We start from the raw sequence: 19,093 nt of genomic DNA, 5'->3' as shown, positions 1-19,093 counted from the left end.
AGAAGCACTGCGTTCCCTTCTATTCATCTTTGAAAAATCGAGACAAAGAGAAGCAAGCAGAGTGTCTGCGGGTACTGGGAACTTCCCCAGTGCCCTTTAGCAAAACCCTTTAGTGCGGCATTAAACTGTCCTATAGCTGCCGGCCTGATCACAGTGGCTTTGAATCCAAAGAGATGGAATAATGGCTTTCATCAGCTTCCAGTTGGATAAAGTTAAGTGTCTGTATTTAAAGGAGGAAAAAAATGTAATCAGCTCAACTTGTACTTTGGTGCTCATCCTCTTAAATTGTTTTTCCTTTTCACACTCAGCGAGTGGGCGTCATGAATAGCAGGGCTGTGAGTGCCATCTCGCCCTGCAGCTGTTCCACCCGCTGCTTCAGCTCAGGCTGCGGGATGGGAGCGAATCGGCCATTTATACCGCGGGCCGTTTTACAGAAAGATACAGCCTGAAATGTTTACATTCCACATATTGGGACCATGTACCATATTTCGGCAAATCAGCAGAAAAATAATGCCTGAAATATTTTACAGGAAAAAAAATCTACTTAGTAATTGTTCTGTGTGATTATCAGTAAATTCCAGGCACATTCAAGTACATTGCAGTTGCTGGCTGCATTAACTTAATAATTAAGTATTTAATTATTTATTGTTATACACCGTCTGGAAAGTGAGGACATCTTGTCAAAGTGTGAATGTGTTTATGATGACACTTATATAAAACTAAATATATCATGTTTATACAAGTTTGAAATGCCTATTGGATGAAACCGTGCTGCATTCCCTCCAACCAAGACATGAACTGTCAGGTAATGATTCTCTCCATCCTACGTCCACTTCACTTTTGAAAACATCATGTTGTCTGAGTTGAAGGAGACAACAAAGGTGAGCAAGTACTAAAGAATCATCCATGGACCACATATGAGGAGGATGATGTATTGCAAAAGGGAGACAAAGGCCACGCCGTTCATGAAACCCTTATTTTTAAAAGTGGAATTTTAATGAGATCAAACATGCTGACCTTTAACAGGACAGGGGCTGCTATTTTTAACAGCTGCAGTCTGAAAAGACACCCTCAAATTGTCTTGGCAACAGTATCCAGCTTGAAACATATGACTTATAACGTCAGTCTTCCACACTGTGGTGACATGACCTTAAGACAGACTTTCTGGCCCTAAGATGCGATAAGAAGAGAGTCCAGAAAGGCCTCATTTATCCTCATTGTTCCCGTTGATGGGTGAAGACAAGCTTTCTGGTAGTAGGACATGGGGTCCGTTTAAAAAAAGGCTAATGGTGAATAAACAAATCAAAGGGTGAGGGCAAAGAAACTGAAGATATATACTTAACCTTGGGAAGCTGTCAGCTGTGTGTGGCTTACCTGTGATCATAAGGTTGCTGGGTCGAGTCCAAGAATAGTCACAGACCCTTAACCCCCGCAGCTCCATGGTGGTACTGCAGACAGCTGCTTAGAGATCAGCGTTGACACACCACAGCACACAACAATGAAATGTGTCCTCTGCATTTAACCCATATGTGACATAGCAGGGGACAGCTAATTCAGCACCCGGGGAGCAGTGCTGGGGGGCGGGACCTTGCTCAGGATACGTTAATGGTCAGGCATCTGAACCAGCAATCTTTCAATTACAAATGTGCTTCCCTAACCACTGGGCCACCAAACTATTACTTTTACTTTTGTTCAAGTTAAATATTACCTAGTTTTATATATTTCTAATTATTTTATCAGTCACCCAAAGCAGCACATTCACACAATTGCTTGGTTTAAAACAAACATAAATAGCAGTCTGGGTTATTAATTGACACATTTGTATAAATATATAAAGTTAATGCTACAAGTGGGAGGAAAACTGACAGGAAGGTGGGAACGTCAAGGAAGGAAATGGGATCCGTGCAGCACTGAGACTAATAAATGTAGAGTGGCTTTGAACAGAAGAAAGATACATCTCACAAGCCCATGCAAGGAGGGCAGTGATTTGACCTGGAATGTATATTTGCTTTTTTGGTAAAAATTTATAACATTATGGTGAAACACTGCAAAATTAAGCAACATACTGGATGAATGACTTACATGCATTTCCCCTTTTACTGTAATAATAATAATAATAATAATAATAATAATAATAATAATAGCAACCCTGGAGAATCTTTTTTTCAGAACTCATAGGCTCTATAGATACCTTTAGTTAAACGCAAAAAGGCTGAACTGAGGCAAGACTTTGTTAATTCATATTATAAAGCATGGCTGCCAACATTGGTCAGCCGGCTGGCGTGAGATTTTCAGTCCGATACAAGTCTGCACACACATGCAGACACATGCACACACATGCAGACACATGCACACACATGCAGACACATTTACATGCGTTAAGCCGTTTTATCATCACCTTGAAAACAGACGCTTTTGATGGAGAAAATTCTAGGTTTATAATGGTATAACACAGATTTGCCGTAAGATTTCTTGGGTGAACCTTAGAGTCAGTAAGCGTCAGTGTCACGCCTGATGCGTGGAAGTTATAAATATATTTCAATATGAGTAGAAAAATGCGACCTATTTCTAACACAAAGCTTTAAAATTCCTTCTGTGTAACAAGAAACTTATGAAGCAACAGAATTATCCGTTCGCAGGATGAAATCTCAAAGCGATGATACTAGCTAATAATGTGTAAAATTGCTCCCCCCCCACACACAGTATCCTAATACATTTATTAAGAAATGAATCAAATCAATAGTTTACAGTAATTTATCACATATTTCCACTAAAATCACATGCATGGTTAGTAGTTACAATCTAACAGTTACTATACTGCCACCTATCGTGCAGCACAAGCACAGAGACACTTCTGAGGGAGAGGCAGTCCGGTGTAGGGAATGCATACAACTGGGGGGGCAGACAAGAAATCCTGGGAGGGAACCGAAGTGGAAAGAAAAATGTGCAACATGGAGAGAACAATCTGAGTGAGGGCCGGAACCCTCGAGGGGCTAATCGGCAGACTTTTGTATGTTAGAAAATACACAGATGACACGTCACTACAAATAAATGATCGATAGTGACAGAAGTACAGTGGACCCCCGAGTTACGACTGGCCTGACATACAAAGAACTTGGGTTACGTTTTGACCGGAATCTTGAGTTACGACCCGAATGCCGGTTGAGACCAAGTCGTGTATCCGCTTGTGCGGCTGTGAACAAAGAGCCGAGATGAACCGAGAGGCGCCTGTACGCATCAGATACGCCTGTTTGTGGGCGTCATTTTGGTCAGTGTACTGCTTTATATAGTTAATTTCGCTAATTGCTGTCAAAATGGCCCCAGAAATGCTAGAAAAGAAGCTAAGGAAGGAAGAGGAGGTAAAGTAAGCAATCACTATCGAAAGGAATAGGGAAATAGTGCAGAAAGGTGAGAGTGGCGTTCGTGTGATTGATCTCGCTAATATATGTACAGAATGTCGAAATCCACCATCTCGACAATCTTACAAAGAAAAGATTTGTATAAGGAAGGTAGTGTTGCTATTGGTGTACCTCAAATTAGTAAGTCACGATGAATGAGTTAGACGAGGTAGAAAGGCTATTATTAGTGTGGATGCACGAAAGGCAGATGGTGAGTACACTGGGAAAATTATTGGTGTTTCTGGTAAATTACGGAACGCATTATGGGTATTTCCATTACTTCTTATGGGGAAAATAGTCTTGACTTACGACTAACTTGAGTTACGACCAGCATTAGCGAATGAATTGAGTTCGTAAGCAAAAGGTCGCCTGTAACTAGAAGCATATGCCCCTGTTGGACCCGGTACCTCCAAGATCGGCAGTTTGAAGCCTTGAAATTGGGTGAATGGATATATTGCTGGTATACTGCTTATATAGTGTATGTGAATGTGTCCTGCAATGGATTATATGCCGTGGCGAGTTTCCCCTGGACATGCATCCCCTGTAGCCTGAGATAGGGTCCTCTGGTATGACCTTGTACTGAACAACTGAATCATAGCTATAGAAATCTAAGATATTATTTTTTATCCTTCAAATAAAGACGTGTTAGAAAATATTTAAACTTTTAATTAATTAATTGATACTTTATTGATCCCCTGTAGGGAAATTATCTTTATGCCTCCCTCAACTTGCTCTTTGTGGAGTAAGTTGACCGCGAAGGGCTGCCACCCGTAGTGGCGCCCTGGGAGCTGGGGGTTAAGGGTCTTGCTCAAGGACCCACAGATGTGCTGAGGCTGGGTTCGAACCTACAACCACAGATGTGCTGAGGCTGGGTTCGAACCTACAACCTTCTGATTACAAGGACACAGGCTTAGCCCACTGAGCCACACGCTGCCCCCTACATCTAATTACTACATCTAATTTAATTTTTTTACATTCTGTAAAGGGGTGGCATGGTGGTGCAGTTGTTAGCACTGTTAGCACCTCATACCCCTGGGACCCGGGTTCGAGTCTCCGCCTGGGTACTCCGGTTTCCCCCACAGTCCAAAAACATGCTGAGGCTGATCGGAGTTGCTAAATTGCATCGTGCACATTGATTCCGGCATAGGCTCCGGAACCCCCGCGACCCAGTAGAATAAGCGGTTTGGAAAATGGACATTCCGTAAATAATTCACAGATCATTCACATCTAATCTGTACCAATTCATTCCACGCATTTGTTAATGACACGCTTACTGGACATCAACTCAAATCAATTATGACTGTCATAAATGTGCATGCTACCCCAAAATACTCTGCTCTTGAGTAAATCGTTCCTTTAGCCTTCAGATCCGTAAGGCCCCGGATCGAGATATATTATCTAATATTAATCCGACCCCTGGCGTCACTCCACGTGGGCGACGCGCTTTGATGACGTCAGGGCGGCGGGCGGACGCCTGCGGCTGCCCAGCTTCTGTGCTGTACCTGCTTGACTCGGGTAAATTTAGAAAAGATCGCGATGCTTCAGCAGAGCGCTCGGTTACCAACATGGCAGGCAATAAGTTAGTCTTAGAAGGAAGAATAAGTATAACCAGCTTCTTTTTGGGAATAGGTGTTGTTTTGATTCCTCTACTTACGTCGCTAGGATCACACATCGGTTGGGTTTTCGAGTATTTCTCTGGAATAAGGGGAAAGATAGCAATTGCGGTATATATTGGGGTTGTACAAGGTTTATTGCTAATTATTTACAAAGGACCTCTGTATAAGGTAAGATTCTAAATCATTTACAATTGTTTTTCCACTTTAATCCTGTGTGGTTGCTTAGTCTGAAGTTTGGAAGATGCTTTAGATCTGTATTACTTGTCACATTTGCATTCTGTGTAGCATCGAAAACTATTGACATTGTGCCTGTCTGCCTGGGCATGCCCTTAATCTAGCTAGCCTGATGGTATTAGGATTTGGGTCATGTATGGTTAGGTAATCTTATTACAACTAATATAACCTCTTCGGTACGGTGATGCTGTACATGTGACCACTTAACCAGGGGATCCAGCGGAATTTCCCCCTTTTAACCAGCTGACAGCGATTCCCTGCATGACAGTTGACAGATGAATGCTTAGTTTCTTAATTACTGTGCACTTCTGCATACAGTAGCCATATAAGCGTAGAAAGGTGTTTTTACTCACTGAATTTTATAAAGATATTTTTTGGGGTAAATATCGTACTGTAAAACGAACGTGGAAGCAGTAAGTCAGCAGAAATAAAAAGGTAACCCAAGCTGTACGTAACGGAATTATTTTTTATTAAACATGGGATGAAAAAGTGTGGAGATGCTTTTACTTCCTGTATTCAATTTATTAGTTATTTCTGAATGTAAAATCAAATACGGATTTTTTTGCAGTCGTTATGGACTGTTTTGAAACGCTTGCTGCACAGTTCAGTGACGTTTGAGAGCAGGAGCTGACCCCCCTACCCCCCCCCCCCCCGCATCTCCTTTACGGCCCCCAGGTCGCCGTACGAGCCTCCTTCCTGGGCTGCGCTTTCGGGTGTGGCTTGTTGATCAGCTTCGCTGAAACTGCATGGACGCATTTTGGCTGGTAAGATACCCTGACTAACTACGTCACACCTCGTGGTTTCCCTGCAATATACTGGGATTTCCCAGGGCTGGGATGGAACTGCATATTAAATCAATACGATCGTCAGCTTTGTGGTGCGAGGAACAAGTCTAAATGATAGCATATATTTTCCCACAAGGAAACCCTCATTAAAATAAACCCGTAGAATTATCTACGAATGTTGTGATGTGAATAACAAGAAGATGACGTCACATAGCTGTTATAGACTCCCTGGCCAAAAAAACGTTGCTGTTTGAATTTAAATAAACTAATACATGAGAGCTAATGATTGGATCATCATTGCAATGCTTAATTATCATTTGTTTCAGTTGACAATAATTCCTTTAATTTTAGCTGATGCAGTGTGTACCTATGGTTCTAAACAACCATATCTGAAGACGTGTCTTGTGATCACATAAATGATGTCACAGTGTTTCAGAAGGTGGGAAATCATTGACTTCCATCAAGCAAAGAAAACTACTAAGGACTTTGTGGAAAGTATTACAATTCGGTTAAGCACTGTCCAACAAATTATTGAAAGTCTCTTGGACGTGCTGGTCAGCACTACAGAGCGGTTCGACTCTCTCGTCATCAGTATAATATCTTGGTAAAAAGAATCCATGCAAATCTGGACAGAAATGAATCTTGAGACATTGCATAAACAATGCCACGGCAAATGCCATAATCAGGGCTAAAAGTGGTCCAACAAAATGTTAATATTAATGTGTGCAACTTTTTTTGGCCGGTATATGTTGCCTATTAAAAAGTTTTCCGGCTGGTGTTAAGTATAATGACGGTGCGGTATTTGCATTAATTGAAGAAGATTCTCTGTTTTGTTCCGTTTGCACTGACCCCCGTCAAGCTAATGGGTATCGTGGAACTTTTCTAATTCACAAGTCAGACAAGGCGATAAGCTCGGTAAATATGAAAGCCCTTTATTGCATGCAAGATAGACAGTTTTGTCATACAAAAATCAGCACCATTCTACAGAAGTTCAACTGGAAGAAGGGCATGCTTAAAACAATTTCTAGGTTGCTAGGGGAAGACTGTCTTTCTCTTCAGCTATTAGCCAAGAGCTTGACCACAACCTTAAGCTGGGTACACACCAAGCCGACGGCAAAAGACTAGTGCAGACCAACGACGACAAATAATCGGTTCCCATCAGCTGACATCGGCTCCCATTGATTGTGAAAACTTGCGCTGGAACACACTGGCACGACTAGAGGTGACAGTTGACATACAGCCCAGTCAGAGAGCTTAGTTTCACCAGCTAGCTCTGAAGCCGATTCAGCATGCTAAATTGGTCAAAATGGCACCGATGGTGACTAACCATGTCCGACAGGCAGTCACCAACTCTCACCGATGCTGTGACAGTTTCCAAAGGCCGAAAATTGGCTTGGCGTGTTCCGGGCCGTAGATGTAAGCTTTTCTTTAGACTTTCTTTTGGTTTCTTTTGCCTGTTTGGTTGCTAGGTCGCCAAATGTCTTGATCTATCTTCCTCAGTTCTGGCAGACGTTCATTGTTCTTCTGAGGATGTAGTTCTCTTTCTTTGCGACAGTGATAAGGTTGTGGAAAAGGTGTATAAAGGCTATTAAAAGTGTCTGGAAAAGTCTGTGAAGTTTGGATTTTATGCAGCTTGTCACGTATGCAGTAGCAGTTAAGGTTTAACCCAGTACTGTCTAAATATCTTTCACCTGGGGTTCTGACAGCTGGACCCCTTAACAGTGACACCTTTCTCGCAGGTACATGTGCTCCCTGTCCTTCTTCCACTACTCCGAGTACCTGGTGACGGCCATCATTAACCCTCGTAGCCTGTCCCTGGATTCCTTCCTGCTGAACCACAGCGTGGAGTATACTATAGCAGCCGTGTCCTCATGGGTGGAGTTCATGGTCGAGAGACTCCTCTTCCCAGGTGCCCCTGCTGCTCCTCGAACTCTTCTTGCTTAATATTAGTGGCCTTTTTTACACTTGGAGTTTTAATAGAAAACACCATTTTAGTCCCCAGTCGGGCCTGTTCATATATTATTTGTCCCATCTGAGACCATTTATGCACAGCTTGGTGGCTCATTGTATACTGCAGTAATATCCAAAAATTCTGCAGTGTTCCATATTACCACAATGCTTCCCAAGCCTAATCGCTACCTTACTGTCTGTTCCTGTTAGCCCCCCGTTTCGCGAGCCAATGGCTGAGGACCTGGGTGCATCATGGTACGGTGTGGTGGCCGTGGGCTGATCCCCGCCGCTTCTCTCTTCCCTCGCAGAGCTGAAGCAGCTGAGCTGGGTCAGCCTGCTGGGGTTGTTCATGGTGTTCTGTGGAGAGGGCCTGCGCAAGTCCGCCATGCTGACTGCCGGCTCGAACTTCAACCACGTGGTCCAGAACGAGAAGGCCCAGAGCCACGTGCTGGTGACCAGCGGGGTCTACGCCTACTGCCGGCACCCCTCATACGTTGGCTGGTTCTACTGGAGCATTGGCACGCAGGTGAATTTTATAACAAGCACTGTAATACATTGGTTCTTAGTATTACTGCGTATATTGGAAAAACTAACTTTTTCAACTCATGTGTCCTGTTCTGAGCCCTACGTCGGGAGAGCCCAGATAGTTACATCATTTTTACGGTCTTACGCTGTCAATTTGGATGAAGAACTCTTAGTCAAATTTTCCAAGTATACAAATGCTAAGATATAGATAGGAAAAGCGCTTGGATCACTTCAGTATACATGTGAACGTTTTACTTGTTTTTTGTCAGTTTGATTCATACCCCCCAGTTCTGCGAGTTTGTGTTCTTTCTCCATGTCATCCAGAAGTTAGTTTCCCAAAAGTTAGCAGCTTACATAGTTGGAACCATGTGACTAAATGGTTTCCCCACTGTTCAGGTTGCAAACAGGAGATTTTGGGAAACAGACCCCAGGATGCATCTCGGTACCCCAGTTTCCTCCCATAGTCTTCCTGCAGTTACATCCATTGCCGTCATTAAACTGGTTTTGCTGTCTGTATTCCATTTCTGCGTCCCCTGCTTTGCGCCCTGTGCCTCTCCTCCAACCCTGTACTGGTTAGGCAGTTGTAAAATATGGCTGGATAAATATAGTACAAACACTTGTCTATAAAGGTCAGCCCTAAACGCTAGTGATGGCCAAAAGAAGCTTCGTGTTCCATTTGCTATATTTTTTGACCCCACTAGATGGTGCTCTTGGTTTGCTTTGAGCCCTTTTTTGAACAGAGAGCACCATCTAGTGGAGTCAGAACATATAGCAAATGGTTCATGAAGCTTAATTTGGCTGTCACTACTAAATGCACATCCTTGTACATTTTGAGGTGATGTATAACGCAGTATGTATTTGTCTCCCTGCTCAGGTGATGCTATGTAACCCGGTCTGCTTACTGGGCTACACCCTAGCCAGCTGGCGTTTCTTCCGCGAGCGCATTGAGGAGGAAGAAATCTCGCTAATCCACTTCTTCGGTGAGGACTACCTGGACTACAAGCGAAAGGTGCCCACGGGTTTGCCCTTCATCCCAGGCATCCGGGTACAGAGCTGAATGCCGGGGAAGAGGGATTCGGAAATGGGATTTTTTTTAAGACTTTGCTTTCAAGCTGACCTCCTGTGAGGATGCCAGAGGACACCGGTCATGCCATCGTTGGCCTTCTGGTTGCTGCAGGGACCAAAGTGGTCACACAGATACTGAAACTAAATACTGAGCACTATAATGGCTTGTACCCCCCCCCCCCCCCCCACCCTTCCCTAATTCCAGCAGCCTGACACGTGGGTGGGTAACAGCCAATCACACATGATGTATCATTTTTAATGTTGTTTAATTTCCAAACATCACTGTGTGTGCCGGGGTGTCTCACCGCAGCGCGCTGGCCAAGGTCACTGTTCTGTTCAGTCTAGGTCTTCATCAGGTCTGTTTCTTAGTGCATTCAGTCACTGAGCACCAAACTGGTGGCCAGTGTTCAGCTCCCTGTGCACCTCTATTTTGTCATAATTTTTGACTTTCTTTATCACATTGCTTCATGAGGCCAGTATTAAGCAATTTTAGAGTTTTTTTTCAGCTCTAAAATTAATTATTTCTGTCTTTATCGTTTTTCTGTTTTCATTCTGGATGCTTCGGCACATAGACGCAGTCATCAGACACTTGACGTCTTTGTGGTGGGTGGCTGGGATCCCTCGCCCTCATTCAGGGCCGCTTTTAGCTTCAGGCGTGAGTAATGAGGCCTTGTCTTCGTTGAGGACGATCACAAAGCGTGTAGCAGATGGATCATTAACTTGTGTACAGTCACGTTCCGACGGGATGACAGGTTTCGGTTTCACAAATCAGTACGGGTTCCTTCATATTGTGAGGTCTGCCTGAATGTTCGATTTCCTGGCTAGCATTTCGCCAAAAGAGCCGCAAAATGTGTCCGAGTCCGGGTGGCCCCCTCCTCCCCCGTTCCCCCAGGGCCTCAGCCGTTCTGTGTACTGAATCAACCAATTGAAACTCTTTAATGCACTTTTTTTGGTGAGCAGTCATGGCTGCAGAGACTTAACGTAAGGGCTTCGGTTGTGTTTTAAGGGTGATGACTTCATTTTAGGAGGTACTACTGCCCAAGGTTTTCAGAGGTTGGGGGAGAGGGGCACTGTTGGTAGACATTTTACTTGACTTGACTTTTAGTAAATATAAGACTCTGCAAATGGATTTAGGGAAATAAAGCAAGGTATTATCATTTTTTTGTCTCCATGATATTTATTGTTGGCTAGGTTGACTGTTATACCAAAAAGACCTGGTTACGATAAACCTGTACTGATGATGGGCCATCTCAAGCCTGCTGAAACACTTGATACCTCTTGGTCCAGTTCAGCCAAGTTACATCTGTGATAGCTTTTGTCTTCATATTACTGGCGTCATCCATCTTCAAACAACATGTTATGTTATGTTTCAATTTGCCTTTGACAATTGTGAATTCAGACAATCAATAAATTTTTTTATACCCCCCCCTCACAGCTGTTGAGTATTTTCATAAATTACGAGTGGGACTGACTTGGCTTAAAACCATGCATCTCCACAGAAGTCCTGTTGCAAACAGCTCTTCGCACAGCACTGCACGGCCGTGCACCTCCTGAGTTATCAAAACTGAAAGTCAAACTCGTCTGAGAGCTGCTGTTGTAATTCTGCATCGTCATCATCTCTCAACCCGTTCAGTCACCATGAAAGTCAAAGACTATGAATTCCAGCTCCTGGTCATTCTTGATCTTTGCTCTTTCCTTTGTCTCCACTTCAGAGCCCGGTTTCTGCTCCCAGTTTTAGTTTTAACCCTAAACACAAATGTTAAAAACAGCCGTGGACAGAAACCTACAGCTATGATAACAAGCAGACACCTAACATGCTTCGCTATTTGTGTCCACTACATCTTTATAATGACTGGATTTGTTCATTAAATCAACTGATCTGTGCTTTAGTTTACTTAAAATACTGCTGAAAAAAAACTATAGGAAGTATTACAGCAATAACACCAATATAATATCGATCATTGAGCATTCATTATCATAGGGAACTCTAGCTCGGTAAAAATATCTGAAAAAAGAGGTCCATATTTTCTATAAAAATCATCCATTTGCGTTGATCCTCCAGATTCACAATTCTGAAGTACTGCCTCACTGTGCTTGCATAAAATGTTTGTTTATACGTTTATTAATTCCATTTATGGAAAACCTACAGCTATACCTAGACGAGTAACATCAGTCAGTTCAGGTCAGGTGCCTGCAAACGCGCTGGCTGTGAATCCTGAGCAGTACCTCCTACTGGTGCTGAAGGAAATGCCGGGTAAGGGTGTCGCTGATGGTGCCCCCCGATGGTGCAGTGAAAGACAGCACTGGGGAACTGCTTGACTCCATGCAGTCATTTTTAATTGGAACTGCTTTTATAAAGGCATCTCTTTCCGACCAGGCACATCCATGGAGTTCTTCTGCTTCCCCGACCAGTAGTAGTCCTTGTTCTTAAGCGACACATCTTCAGACAGGATGTTGATTGAGCGATTGTCTGGAACCTTGTCGCGATTGTCCTCTGCAGCACAGGTCAGGTCATTTCTGCAGAGTAAGCGCAGATTCAGTAAAGCCGCCTATTAACCCTACTCAGAGGGTGAATCTCAATACACGGATTTGACCAAAGTTGTGTTTTCGTGTACCTGTTTCACGTCATCTTCCATTGTTCAGAGGATGGTAAAACTTTCTGGATGTTGGTCTTGTTCTGCCCCAAATGTCAAGGATACATCACTTGCATCCTCACCCAACCAGACTAGTCCCAAGCTTCACTGCACCCCAAGTTCTTTCTTGGGAGGCAAGTTAGCCAGATCGGACTTGCCAAGACCACAAGTACGATCTTTGTGTTCTTGGTATTGAGATTCATCCCGAGAGCATTACAAAAGTCAAAGATCATTTCAGTCTTGTTTCTGCTCCTTCTAGCGTCACACTACTCATTTTGAGGATCACTTGCATGATTTACACGTATTCTCTTAGCTAAAGCTTCTGTTTAATGACCATGTTCTTAATTGCTTTTACTTAAGGCCCTATCGCTTCAGGTTAACAAGAGCCTGGCTTTAAGTACAAGCCGGTCCACTTTATGGGAGCATAAGAAAGGGAGTGTTGTGGGTATGAGGAGAGCATTGCCTGTGCTGTGTGTCTGTGATCATGCTGCAGTCATCGTAGATATTCAGCATGGTCTCTGTGCGGTCGTCCTTCAGGTCCGTTGGCTCTTTCAGTCTACAAGAAAACAAAGACATTAAATCATAAAGATGAAGGCAAAATGATTTGTGTTTGAGATTCATGGGATGCCAGTTCCATGTACCAAACTCTGCATATACATGTCGAGGTGAAGTCACATTTCACTCTATGGCACCTCTAACTAAACCAGTCAGTAATTATTATGTCAGTCGTGTTAAATCATGATTAGAATAGAATAGTTTGCTGTCTACTAAACATTAGTTTTTTCTTTTAATGCATTTCCTGCAAATTAAAGCATAATCTTGAAGCTTGATTGATCCCTGACATATAACACCAGGCAAGTCAAATTAATTACTCTCATGAGTCCCTTGGTGCATTTCTGGATACTTTGAATTGGTGCAAATTATACAATCGTGACTGCAGTCAAAAAATATATAGCTAAAATTTGTAATTGGTGTGGGGGAAGGTTATTTTAGTGCCTTGTTTGCCAATTAGCTTTATCAGTCATAAAATATATTTCATTCCCCCAATGAGCAGTCATCCTAATCTAGAACAAATTATGCATGTAGTTTATAATGTTCTATGCAGCTCATTGGTTCCCTATCCTGAAAGCACAGAACACAAGGTGCCATAAGAGCTGGCAGGACTGACACATGTTAAGTTTCCATACATTTATCAGGCTGGATTTGTGAATTTAAAAGGTTCCCAGTAATGCGTCTCCCTTCATGCAACCGGACCATAAGCAGACAGCAAACTGAAGCCTGCGTCTCTTCTGTGGTGAACAGTACAGTGTGGATTGTTGTTTAAGCAAACACTCAACAATATAATGTGATATCGTTTACAATGGACATTTGGTTGGATAGAAAGATTAGATAAGAAGCCCAAGAGATACTGCTCTCTATGCCAGATGTCAGCCTTCCTAACATGATTCACCCGGTGGCACCCAAACTGCTGGTTGGTATCGGCAGTGGTTAGTACCTGGGCTCCAGACGCTCCTTCACCTTGGCTATGGACCGGATGTAGGGTCCGATCTGCCGGGCGATAGTTGTCAGGTAGTTGTTCTCCTGTTTCAGCTGCAGTAGGTCGTGAAGCTGTGCTGGAAAGAGCACAAATGAGCAACATTAGGCTGAGACCTCCAAACCCCAACCTACAGGATTCAGACTCAGACGTCCCTCATACCTTCATAGATCTCCTGTTCATTGGCCACCCTCTGAAATGTCTCTTCCCAAATCTAGGATGAAAATGACCCAATCTCTGATTTTCTTTTTTCCACCCAATTTTCCAAGATTATCCCGTTACCAAAAGCCTCTGGACCCTCACCTCCTCAAAGACAGTCCTCATCATCTCCACAGCGGAGTACTCAGACGCAATCTGGCTATCCACCCGCAGCGACTTCTCCAGGATCTCCCCCATGGTGTCCGTCTTGATGAGCGAGTGGTGCTTGGTCAGATCCCTGTGCATTTCCTGCACCTGATCCTTCAGCTTCTGGATCTCAGTCTGCAGAGTCTTGGAAAAGCCACACAGGATTGCTGGGCCAAAAATTACTATAATACTCTTAAGAAGAGCTCTTGAGAAGGTTACTGTTGCTTACCTTCAGTAAATGCCCTGGTATGTAAATGACAAAAAAATATGTCCAAAAGATGATTAAGAAAGTATATTACATACCAAGCAAAAGAGGTGAATGGATAAAGGTCAACACGACTTCAACAGCTCTTCTACACTTTTATCTACTTTTATGCATTAATATTTTTTACCCCCTGGACCCCTATGATTCAAATCAGTGACTTTTTGCTGTTCATTCATTTTTTAACTGCTTAACTACTTGCTCTTCTAAAAATGGGAGGCAACTGAGAGACACTACATGCAGTTTGGTGGCTGGCAGACATATCACTGTGGTCGGTGAAATTAGGATTCAGAATCATTAATGTCCAGTTATTGCTAGATTTAACCTAGTGACAACCAATAAAGTAACCAATGAGAAGTGCAGATATCCTGCCCCATATGAATTTTCTAGTTTAATTCTTCGTATCATCGCCATGTGATGTTGAGGGAGGTGGAGCTTAACTCACCTTGTAGATATTCTCGTAGTTGCGGCAATGCTCGGTGAAGGGGGTGTCACCACCCTCTGCCAGCAGGACTTTGGTACTGATGTATCGGTGGGAGGTGGGTTTGCGTACCACAGATGAGCCCAGTGACATGTCGCTGATTGAGGGCGAATGACACGGCACAGACAGGGAGGACTGCAATCTGGTGAGGGAGAGCAACCAATCACACCTACATGTCAAGGTCTTCCAACTCTTCTCTACCAACTTTCACTCGGTGACCGTGTGATAGGTGTGGGACTAGCTAGGGATTTAAACCACACTGCTACAACCAGCGCAAATTACCAGAAAAAGAAGATTAGTCCACTCAACTAAAGAACAGGGCTCTTTGCCCAGAGAACCAATCAAAATCTTGCCCCTTGTCTCTACCATGAATGCCCAAAGTTCCATGTTGCCCAGGGCATTGGCTTGATCTGAGAATCGTCCAAAATCTATGCCCTTGCCTGCCACAAAGCATGTCCTTACCTTAGGTCCACACACAACAACAACTGCAACACTCTTACAACAACTTTGCTGAATACTCAAATACTCATGGTTTTACAAACTATTTACTCAGTTTAATTTCTTTATAATTTCTCTTTTCACTTTTTTTATGGACTGGTATACTAACAAGGGTGTTACCCTGCTTTGTCCCTTAGGTCACCTGGAATAGGCTTTCGCCAACCCGCTTGCATACTAGAGAAGCAGTTGGAAATTTGATGGCTCCTTTTCTTAATTATCCTATTCTTGCTGTGTTGATGATTATTTTTGTGTTTGAATTCAGTTTTTTAACAGTAATGCTGTAGTTATTTTATGATTAATTCCAGAAGCATATTCTGCCATTTAGACATTCCCCTGCTGAAAACTAGACTATGTAACTAGGTTCCTATTCAGAAAGCCGAGAACTCAAGATGCCGTAAGAGTTGGTCGGGCTGCTGTCCCCAGCACAGGAAGTGAGCATGTTACAGTATGCGCAAACAGACATTAACAGTCAGATGTACAAGCGGCATGTATTTGTGACTGAAAACAAAGACAGACCCAAACGACAACCTCTCTACAGATATTTTACCCATGTGTCCTTTCTGAGATCTTTGGAGATTTCCTCTCACCTTTTCAAGTGGAGCCCATAGGATTCAATGAAAGGCACGGAAACATTTCACATGTCAGAATACCCGAGACAGGAATTCAAGCCAGCGGTTCATCGACCAACGCTACAATAGTCGTGGTTGAAGAATCTTGTTGCCCAAATCCGTTGGGACGTCAAGGCAGTGAGCTTTGTCGTCCCGTTGTGCACCTGTCGCCGACTCGAAGTCGCGCCTCCGGACCTAGCATCATTAAGTCTATGGTCTAAAGATAACACTGATGATGTTGTGAGCAGAGCTCCAGGAATCCAGTGCAGGAAAAGTGCCTATGCTTGACACTGTGTACTGCAGGCGGCCCCTCCCGCCACGAGTTAACCACAAGGTCACTCTTGAGAGAAAAGCATGCTCGCGGGGAACAAGGCTACCAAGAAAAGCACCTATTACCGTCTGTGTCCACTGGGGCACCAGGTGCCAGAAAACCGCTAACTGTCACTTCAACGCGAGCTAACTGCTACCAGCTATAACCGAGACAAGCAGATGTACGTCCATAAGGTCCGAGTAAAGTTACACGAGGTTTAAAAGTCTACAGTTTAATCGAGCGTGGGAAAAAAACTGAATCTCTACAAAGCAGACGACATACATCGTACAAAACACAGACTGTTTTGATACTCGCCGTGAATGATAAGGACCAAACAGAAGAAATAATGAGCATCCGTTAGCTTAGAAAATAGCCGTGATTTTTACCTGCCAGTTGCACGGTAGCTGTGTTCTTATCGCAGACTATGCTGTGGAGGCCTGGCAACAATGCATTCGGTTCCCGAAGTGGCCAGGAGACAGCAACACACTCTGCCTAAACCTTTTGAACTTGCCTGTCATCCCACAGCCAATACCAATTAAAGACATTGACACGGGGGGGAGTGTTACATCAGTAATATGGAATATACTGCCCTTTTGCCCCCCCACCCCTCCAAGCCTGCCTGGCCTCTCTGTCGGCATTGGAATTCCGAGAGAGTTCTGTGAAATTCTGATAAAAATAGTGATGGAGAAATAGCCCCTCCCCCCCCCCCTACGGGAGGAGCTTTTTGCCAGCCAATGAGTTGTAAGCAGAGTAAGCGACAGGCCTGCGAACAGTGAGGCCGCTGTTGTGGAAAATCGGGAAGGGCACATGTGTCATCTCTTCCCAAATGATGATGGGCGAACACTGATTAAAAGAGGAGCTGGGGGTGACATGTATGTATGTAGGACAGCCTCTTACCTATATCCCCCCCCCCACAAAGGACAGCACACTATTTAAAGGAACATGCACGCAGACAGACATAAGTGCCGGAGTTATGCTAATTGTTAACTGCAGAAATTTTGCCAATGAAAACAAAGACCAGCAAAGGCAAAAGCAGGACGCATAAAAGGATATCAGCCTGGTATACTCTATATCGCCGAAAAATGATGCTGATGGACTAGACTGTATTTCAGTACATTATTCATAACGATATCCACACATTCCCAAATGACCATGCTATCTGTGTTCTAAAAATGCCAGTTAAGCACGAAGTTAGCATATCCAAAGTTGGCATATCTTCTTGGTCCCGTGTGACCTCCTTTGGGTATGCCTGTGTTTTTTAGATTCGGCGTGTGTGAGATTCAGGGGACCGATCTTTCTAGGCTGCACGTGTAACACGAACGCGCACATAGCAGCTATAATAGCTAAGTACCGAGAAGTGCAGCGAGTCCCGTAACACGGAAGACTGCAGGCCTCAGTTTCTCGGAATCTGTATTCACCCAGAGCTTGTTATCACTGCTTTTTCTGGAACAACACTTTTCAGAGAGGACACGCATTTGCTAGAACAGGACCCCAAGCACCCTGCCTGGTCATCGATCCTCTTACAGCTTTGTCTTATTGGGACAAAACACAACAAAACCAGTCGATTTCCCTTTTTAACTAAACCAGATTTGAACAACAAGCTTTTTTTGGATTCTAAATTATTTTATGGCAACACAAATCAAAGAAGGTCCTTGTTGATCCTTAAAAAAAATCACTGAAACTAATGTATGCTGGAAGAATTGAAGTGAATGGCAGAACTACGTCATTTTATTGTTATGACTTATTCAGTCAGATCAAAATTTTGAATGTAATTGATGTCCAGAGAACATTCAAGCCATGTTATTCATCCCAAGAATCAACAGCTCTGATAAATTAGGCAGTTACTGATAAATAATGGATGAGCAGATGACTGGACCTCCAGCACTGCCAGTCACTGTATAGAAAGCAGGCACAGGTCTCGGGTGTAGGATAGCAGACTTGTTCTGTAAGCCCCCATCCTCAGCGAAGCAGTGAAAAGTGAGACTCACAGGCCACTGCCGTTGCCCAGGCCCAGGCCGCAGAGGCCCCCTGAGGTAGACACGGACCGCCGCTGACCCAGAAGGAGCAGCGACTCCAGGCAACGGGCAAACTCGGACCGGTACTCCGTGTTAATCTGCAGGAGGGGAGGACTTCAAGGTAAATTGCCGCTACGTCAGTTTTTTTAAGTACACAGAAGCAAGTTTAGTCTAAACCTCCACCACCCGTTACATACAAAATGTAGTCTTTGTTCTTATTTAATTGGCCTGTTTAATTGGTCTATTTTCCATCTGATGCCTGCGTGCTTGAATCCGTGCTAATTTAAGCAGGTAACTACTGTGGGTTACGGCTTATCTATTCCTCTAAATATATATTTTTTATTTGGATTTTATTTGTATCCAAGCCACCCTTGACTGTGATCATGGATATTTAAAGCACCTAACCTTGCTGTGTATAGTAAGCCATTCCTGTTTAGCTATTTGCTAAATTCAATCTAAAGTGGAAATCCTGAACCGCAACATGTGTACATGTTCCGAAGCGGCCGGAAGGCTTTCCCAGCGAATCGCAGCCACCCAGCACTTGGCTGGAGGGAGCCTGGGTTAAATCGCCCGACCTCACCTTGCTGCTCTGAGTCGGCCTCAGTCTATGTGGCAGCTTCACAATCTTCTTCAGCCTCTCCATCAGTTGCTGAAAAATTTGGTGACTTCAGGTAAAAAGGCTGCCGCACAGATATTTCAGTTTTTCTTTTTGCACTTTAACAATTTTAACATGAGCATATCAAAATCTTTGGCTTATTGCATAACTTCTCAACAATTGTTTCAATGCAACGTCTGCAAATGACCAGGTGATTAAGGAAGGTCCATCATATGATA

General features: G+C 43.6%; 2 protein-coding genes across 5 annotated transcripts in view; one reads left to right on the top strand and one right to left on the bottom strand.

Moving 5' to 3' along the window:
* The first annotated feature begins 4,843 nt into the window (after window positions 1–4,843).
* On the top strand, window positions 4,844–11,005 carry icmt (isoprenylcysteine carboxyl methyltransferase). 2 transcript variants are annotated; one of them, XM_049017070.1, is made up of 5 exons: window positions 4,845–5,182; window positions 5,924–6,012; window positions 7,773–7,942; window positions 8,292–8,509; window positions 9,383–11,005. In XM_049017070.1, exons 1-5 carry the CDS (start codon window positions 4,847–4,849, stop codon window positions 9,563–9,565), a joined length of 996 nt encoding a protein of 331 aa, XP_048873027.1. In that variant the 5' UTR covers window positions 4,845–4,846; the 3' UTR covers window positions 9,566–11,005. The 2 variants fall into 2 exon arrangements, with proteins under 2 accessions (XP_048873026.1, XP_048873027.1); XM_049017069.1 differs by lacking the exon at window positions 9,383–11,005 and having other exon boundaries at window positions 4,844–5,182; window positions 8,292–8,716.
* rnf207b (ring finger protein 207b) overlaps window positions 6,946–19,093 on the bottom strand; it is a 27,230-nt gene continuing 15,082 nt past the window's right edge. For 2 of the 3 annotated variants that reach the window (XM_049017066.1, XM_049017068.1), the window contains 8 exons: window positions 18,840–18,908; window positions 18,233–18,357; window positions 14,793–14,970; window positions 14,044–14,229; window positions 13,903–13,954; window positions 13,702–13,819; window positions 12,670–12,762; window positions 6,946–12,090 (listed from right to left, as the gene is read on the bottom strand). In XM_049017066.1, the coding sequence (XP_048873023.1) occupies window positions 11,925–12,090; window positions 12,670–12,762; window positions 13,702–13,819; window positions 13,903–13,954; window positions 14,044–14,229; window positions 14,793–14,970; window positions 18,233–18,357; window positions 18,840–18,908 (987 nt within the window). In that variant the 3' untranslated portion in view covers window positions 6,946–11,924. Of the gene's footprint in view, window positions 12,091–12,188; window positions 12,251–12,669; window positions 12,763–13,701; window positions 13,820–13,902; window positions 13,955–14,043; window positions 14,230–14,792; window positions 14,971–18,232; window positions 18,358–18,839; window positions 18,909–19,093 lie in introns of all 3 variants that reach the window. The other variant, XM_049017067.1, reaches the window with a different exon arrangement.

This window comes from Brienomyrus brachyistius, chromosome 6 (genome assembly GCF_023856365.1).
Source record: "Brienomyrus brachyistius isolate T26 chromosome 6, BBRACH_0.4, whole genome shotgun sequence".
Classification (NCBI taxonomy): domain Eukaryota; kingdom Metazoa; phylum Chordata; class Actinopteri; order Osteoglossiformes; family Mormyridae; genus Brienomyrus; species Brienomyrus brachyistius.
Note: the sequence above shows the minus strand (reverse complement) of the source record. Positions and strands in the feature narration are given on the sequence as shown.

What these genes read in the sequence shown, in the direction of transcription:
- icmt (XM_049017069.1), top strand. Translation starts at nt 4,847, where the DNA reads ATGACGTCAGGGCGGCGGGCGGACGCCTGCGGCTGCCCAGCTTCTGTG. An exon ending in ACAAAGGACCTCTGTATAAG is followed by an intron (nt 5,183 to 5,923) that starts GTAAGATTCTAA and finishes TACGGCCCCCAG; the next exon opens with GTCGCCGTACGAGCCTCCTT. An exon ending in CGAGAGACTCCTCTTCCCAG is followed by an intron (nt 7,943 to 8,291) that starts GTGCCCCTGCTG and finishes CTTCCCTCGCAG; the next exon opens with AGCTGAAGCAGCTGAGCTGG.